The 6042-nt window shown below is 38.9% G+C and overlaps 1 protein-coding gene across 1 annotated transcript in view; it reads right to left on the bottom strand.

Moving 5' to 3' along the window:
• Positions 1-1651: 1651 nt before the first annotated feature.
• The window catches only part of CUNH3orf33 (chromosome unknown C3orf33 homolog), a 9105-nt gene continuing 4714 nt past the window's right edge, over positions 1652-6042 (bottom strand). The window contains exons 2-5 of the mRNA XM_009279552.1: positions 4868-4925; positions 4216-4369; positions 3243-3403; positions 1652-2782 (exon numbers count right to left, since the gene is read on the bottom strand). Of these exons, the coding sequence (XP_009277827.1) occupies positions 2510-2782; positions 3243-3403; positions 4216-4369; positions 4868-4925 (646 nt within the window). The 3' untranslated portion in view covers positions 1652-2509. The remainder of the gene's footprint in view (positions 2783-3242; positions 3404-4215; positions 4370-4867; positions 4926-6042) is intronic.

Here is a 6042-nt window from a genome sequence, read left to right as displayed (position 1 = left end):
CCATGGAGACAAGATCTGCAACCTCTCAAGCCTTGCACAGATGGAAAGCACAGCTTTGAACTGAGTTGTACTTTTTTGAGGGGGGAGGGTGTGTTGTTGTTTTTTTTTAAAACAGATAAGCCCTGGACGATAAGGAAAACAGCATTAACAAACAATTACAACAGTTGAGTCTCATGAAATCAGTTGTCACTGCAATCTCAAATCCCCCACCACTCAGTTACTCTCTGTGAGACTAGTGTTGTCTGTTACAGCACTGATCCCTTACACTAAGCTGCTTCCCTGGGTTTGTATTCTGGCCAAGAACTATGGTAAGAGCACATCACCAAAATTTCTTGTCACGCAAAACGTGAAAAGAGATTAGAGGCCTGAATTCAAAGATTTTAGATATCCCTCTCCGTAGTTCCTTCCGAAATTATTTGTTAGACTACTTCCTGGCCACAAATACAGGGAAGGAAACTTCAAAAATTTAGTTCAAACTAAGAGAAGGCTAAATAAGTGATAAAGCAGCTATTTGCCACCTTTTAAAAATCCTTCACAAGCCACAACCTAATGGAAAGGATACAACAATTTGCCGTAATTTAGGAAAATCTCTAGGGCTTTTCTGAACTCCATCAAGGGTAAAAAGAGCTGAGGCAAGACTGTGAGGGAACAAACTTGGTTCATATTCGCCCACACCTCACCTCTGCTTGCTAGAAAGGTAGCATGTGGTTTCCTGAGATTTTTCTTTCAGCTTTACAGTGGATTTTTGTGATAAATCCTTCTATGACTCATTTACAAAACAGAAGTGCAAAGTCCAGGTAGAATTATATTTAATTATTACAGCAAAACCCCCATTATAACTGTACAATTACGGCCAGTTTGGAAAAGCTCTTTCTACTTACGAGATGTAGGAACAGGAACACCTATAATCACCCATGAGAAGTGGATTATTGCTGAGACTGAATTTGTAGTTTGGGGTTAAAAGTCAACTTTGAGTTTTGCTTTGGAGGATGCAATGGCCGATCCCGAATCCCTGACCATCTGTATGACTTTTATGTCCAAGTACCACAGCAGTGATTGTCCCAGTCCTTTACATATAATGCATAAAACCAGATGCCTCCCTTTTTTTCCTTTTTTTTTTTTTTTTAACCAAGCACTGATACCTGGTTTGCAGCTCCTGTCAAGGTCTGCCTCTACCCACAGAGCTGCTTCTCCTCTCCCCCAATTGGTTTCCAACACAGATCTGCGCTGCAGGTACTTCATGGCTTGCTGCTCACTGTGCTTTGCAAAAACCAGCCTCATCCCTGAGAGGACCCAGGAACAAAAGTAATAAAGCAGCACTGACACCTATTCTTACCTGAGGAAAAGCTGCTTTTTTTTAGGATCTCAGGATTCACAATTTTGCCCTGAAGTCAGCAGAGAAAATGATGACATAGCAACTAATTGTCAGACAAGCGATGCTCAGCTACTAAGATTTTTTTGTACCACACTCTTCTCCCTAGTATTTGATTGGCAAGGAAACACACAGAAAGAAAGAAAATCTGTAAAATACTTCACTTTAAATAAATATTTGGACTGCGGGAGGTTAAACAAAAGCCAAGTGCTTGTTATATAAAACATGTAACAATGAACATAAGAAATTAAATCTTTATTCTGAGAATATTTACAAAATAAATAATAATACACTCTCATATACTTAACACGTGTTTCAAAAATAAAACAAGGAGAATTTAAGTTTTTAGCACAGCATGATCCACCTTTTCATGTTAAAGTTTTATTTTCATCTAATTTTAGATATTTATAGAACCATCAGAAAAAACAGCGTTTTTCATCTTCAATTGAATGTTGTCTTCTAAAAATTTGGATTACTAACATATTAATTTATATTCTTTGATATACGAAGTGATTTTTTTTTTCCAAGAAACTTTAGTTGTTATGACCTTACCAGCTTTTTAAGATCAGCTGTAACACGTTACCTTTTGTATTGGTAACAATGCAACCCGTTATTCAAGAGGAAAGATTTTTAAAACACAAATTTTACACAAAAGTAGTATAAGAATAGAATTCAAACAAAACGCTCGTCTATAAACACATACCACAAGCTTTGTAAAGGTCTGAAATGGAGTTTTCTGACCAACGTGGGTTACATGGTAATGACATGTAACAGAGAAGCATTTAAGGCCATACATTGTGAACTAACGCTCCGCACCTCTTAGAAACTGGTCTGTCGACTGCTTTCACTAGTTAGTTAACACAGCTGTGTAGGTATTTAGCAGGTGGAAAACTGAACAACTAATTTAGGACATTACTGTGGAAAAGTTTGGCTTCAGAAGATTGTAATTTGTGGCCTGCATACTACTACTAAAATTCAGTCCCACATGGATTATAATATGGCATTAGGTAACTTCATGGGTTTTCTGTTCAAGACAGGGACCCTCAAAATTATGGCACTGTTTTTTATCATAAACTTCTACTTTACATAAAGCACATAACATAGGTAACTGGCATTCCTCCAAACAAGTCTCTCTCTTTACCTTTGAATAGAGCTTCTTAACCAGCTCACAAATTGTTTCAATGTCTGTACAAATTTATTGTTGCTCATACGATCTCTAATTCTTTCAGAGTAGCTTTCTTCTTTCCATATTCCTTTATTTTTCTTCAAGGCCTTTAACTCTGCTCGAAGCAGTCTTTTGTGAAGTTTCCAGTACAGGCGGGAATCATGATGTAGTCCTTCAATACGTGCTGTTCTGCCAAGCCCTTGTCTCAAGATCTCTTCATTTAAGCACATGCTGAGAAATCGACCCTATAAAAAGGGACAATAAATATGATATTCACTTCACCTTTAAAACAGGTTTTTGGGGGTTTTTTTTGTGTGTGAACTCCCTCTGAGATACAAGCTTTACTTCTGGCTAAATCTACTCTCTGGCAGAAAGAGTTAAAAGAGCAATCCAGCTGACTGTTAAAACATAATACTAATGCAAGACATTTGTGAGAGAACAATTGATGGACTAAACATCAGGGTAATCAGGACTACACAATGTAGCCTAGCACTATCTTGACAGAGAAACACACTTGTGTCATGAATCAGTCTGCAAAAATACTGGCCTTGAAATCAGATTTACAAATACAACATTTAAAATTCATGTCAAGATAGATAAATGATAAATAATAACATTCCTTAAATGTACTGAGATAACTGAATTGTGTAACTACAGCCAAACTCAAAACTGCAGAGAAAAGTCAATTTTTGTCACTATATTTACCTTATTTACTAAAACAAGGCACTCGAGTACCAAGTCCTCCCTTCCGAGAAGTTGGAACCATATCATTTGTTTGGGTTTTAACTCTTGCTGTAACCAGGCCGTGCCACTCGGAGCCAACTCCACTCCAGCAAGCCTTACCAGCAGAAGACCTTTTGATTGCCCTGATTATGGAAAGAGAGAACTTTTTTACTGAATGCAGCAAAGGAAATTTCATGCTTTGCACAGACCCGCAGCTGTTGGTAATGAATATATTCCCATGGACTTAAAAAAAAGAAAACTAATCCATTTTAGTTCCCCAAACCACTACTTATTCGCAAATAAGAATTTGGTCTCATCTCTCCTTCAGTAAAAAAATTAATTCAAGATTGCATAAGTGGTTTAAGCTAGTCTGTTTTATTTTGCATACAAATAGAAAGAACTGCTTTCATTATCAGTCACTATTATTTTATCTGAAGGGGCAGAAACAATAGGCAAGAAGCATTAGCGCCTGCAAGTATTTGCAAACAGAGCATCAGCACCTGCAGGTATTCGCAAAGCAAGTGTGTGACTCACAGACTCGATGGACAACTGCTGCGAAGTCACAGAAAAACTGTCCGTGAGAATGGGTTTGTATATGTAGCTGTCAGATCTTCATCTGTAAATAAAAGTGTAATCCCAATAGAGTCTTTTTGCCAGGAAGGAGATGAGCTATGCAAGCAAATGAACGGCCTGTGTGCTAGCTTTTGCTGCCAGAAAAATATCACGATAATGATGCTAATTAATACAGATACTGTATGGGAAAGCTCTTTTTACAGGTCTCCTCACAGTCTTTTATTCCCCAGTTTCCCACCTGTAAAGTATGGAAAGACCAAAAGGCAGAGCCAGAATTGTACCTTAATCCTTCCTCTCAAGCTTGCCCCTACCTGTTCTCTGTGTAGACACATTAAGAACAACATTTCATTCCTACCCTTGTTCTTCACATACTTTTACTTACATTTTCTCTGTATCGATGTAATGAAAGGAATGCTAATGGGAATGTGTTCAACCTCCAGGCCTTTCTCAGTTATGTGATGTAATTTTCCCCGCAATTTCACATTCTTTTCTACAAACTCCACAGGTATATCCAAAGCACTTGTAAACTTTGATGTCTATTGATGGAAAGAAAAGCAAGACAAAGTTTACAAAAAAATGTAGAGCAGTTACAATCACATTAAATCCAACTTCTTCTTAAAATAGTTTGACAAATTACAGATCTATTATTAGGCAGCATGGGCAAGTGTGTATATATATATTTTAACAGTAAGCAGATGCAGAAGCCATTATGTTTCAGCCTCTCCAGACAGTTATGATGTTCCCTGTTATACAGGACTTGCAATATTAAGGGTGGGCATGAAAGCAAGGTTTAGAGAAAGAACAGAAACTGGCATTTTTTGAGCAATGCATATTGAAGTTCACTTGATTCACCATGAAAAGCGTGTTTTAGAAGTGGCCCGAACAGTGTTAGAACAGGGGTGAAAGGAAGCCAAGATGTGCTTAAAGACGCTAGCAAAGAACAGACACACTGAAAACAAAAAGCAGGGAGGATAGAAACAACACAGACTTTGATAAGGGAGTAAAAGAGGAGAGGGACAAAAGGAGGTCCATACCTTTGAAAAGATCACAAGAAGGTTAAATTTGATACCATAGCCGTTGATTAATGGGAGGCTTCAAAGGAACAGTTATGTGATCATACAGGAAAACTAAGCTTCGCAGCAGCAAAGACTTGGCCAGCAGCAGCAGCGCAGGAATGAAGCAGCCACCTGGTTTAGGGGGTGGAGGGAGGATAGGCACCGGGGATGGTGTAACACCCAGAATTTAAGACACTGAAATCTAGAGGTCTCACTGTAAGAAGCCTTTTGTAGAACACTGACCCACTTCTATGCAGCTGTGAAAAGTACCGATCTGCTTATGTACAACTGCTGTGACACACCAGCCCTTGGGGGAAATAAAAAAAACAAACCACGACGACTAAACTCAAAGATCTTTCTACTGTATGTTATTTATTCAGTAAACCTTTCCATTTATGGTCAGTAAGGTCTCCCTCCGGGAATATAGAAATTCAGGACCTTGCGGGCAGAAAGCCTGAAGGTTTTTACAAACAGTTGTTGTTCAAGTCTGATCTCATTTGCACTGGAAGCGCCAACAGCCTGGTGAACAAATGTACAAAGCCTTGGTTTAAAATAAACAAACAAACAAAAAACAGAAAAAAAGAAAAAAAGGAATTCTGGTCACATTTGTAGTTCAAACGTAGGCTTTCTGGTAAGATTTTAAAGGAAAAACTTTACACAAACGTTCTCCCATAGCAAACTGCATTTGGAATCGTGCAGAGGGAAGTTTAGAGTAACTATTATTTTTTAAACAGCTGGAAGAACACGGGAGAACGGGTCGCTCCCTACCTGCAAAGACGCAGCTTTGGCTGGAGCTAGTGGTGTAGCATTAGCACATGCCGTGAACCGATCATTTCAGGAAGTGAAGGAGGATTTAGGCTTATGTTTAAAAATATTCAAAAGGCAGTTCTGTTCATGGAAGTACAGAGAACAGATGCGAGGAAACCACCTCTATTTCAGCTTTATTTGGACTAGAGGTATGAGACAACTCGCACTGTACACCAGAAGAGATGAAGTGCACGTTATCTGTACAAAGGACTGTAGGAAGCTGCAGCTGAGATGCAGAACACGCTTCTGAGTTAGAAAACAAAAAAGGGGGCGAGGAAGGCGTCTCCATTCTGGAGATGCCGCTGCCGCTTGAGAGGAGACACGCGTGAAACCGGCGTGCCCGCCGC

The sequence above is a fragment of the Aptenodytes forsteri genome, unplaced genomic scaffold (genome assembly GCF_000699145.1).
Source record: "Aptenodytes forsteri isolate BGI_AS27 unplaced genomic scaffold, ASM69914v1 Scaffold299, whole genome shotgun sequence".
Classification (NCBI taxonomy): domain Eukaryota; kingdom Metazoa; phylum Chordata; class Aves; order Sphenisciformes; family Spheniscidae; genus Aptenodytes; species Aptenodytes forsteri.
This window is presented reverse-complemented; position numbering and strand designations above follow the sequence as displayed.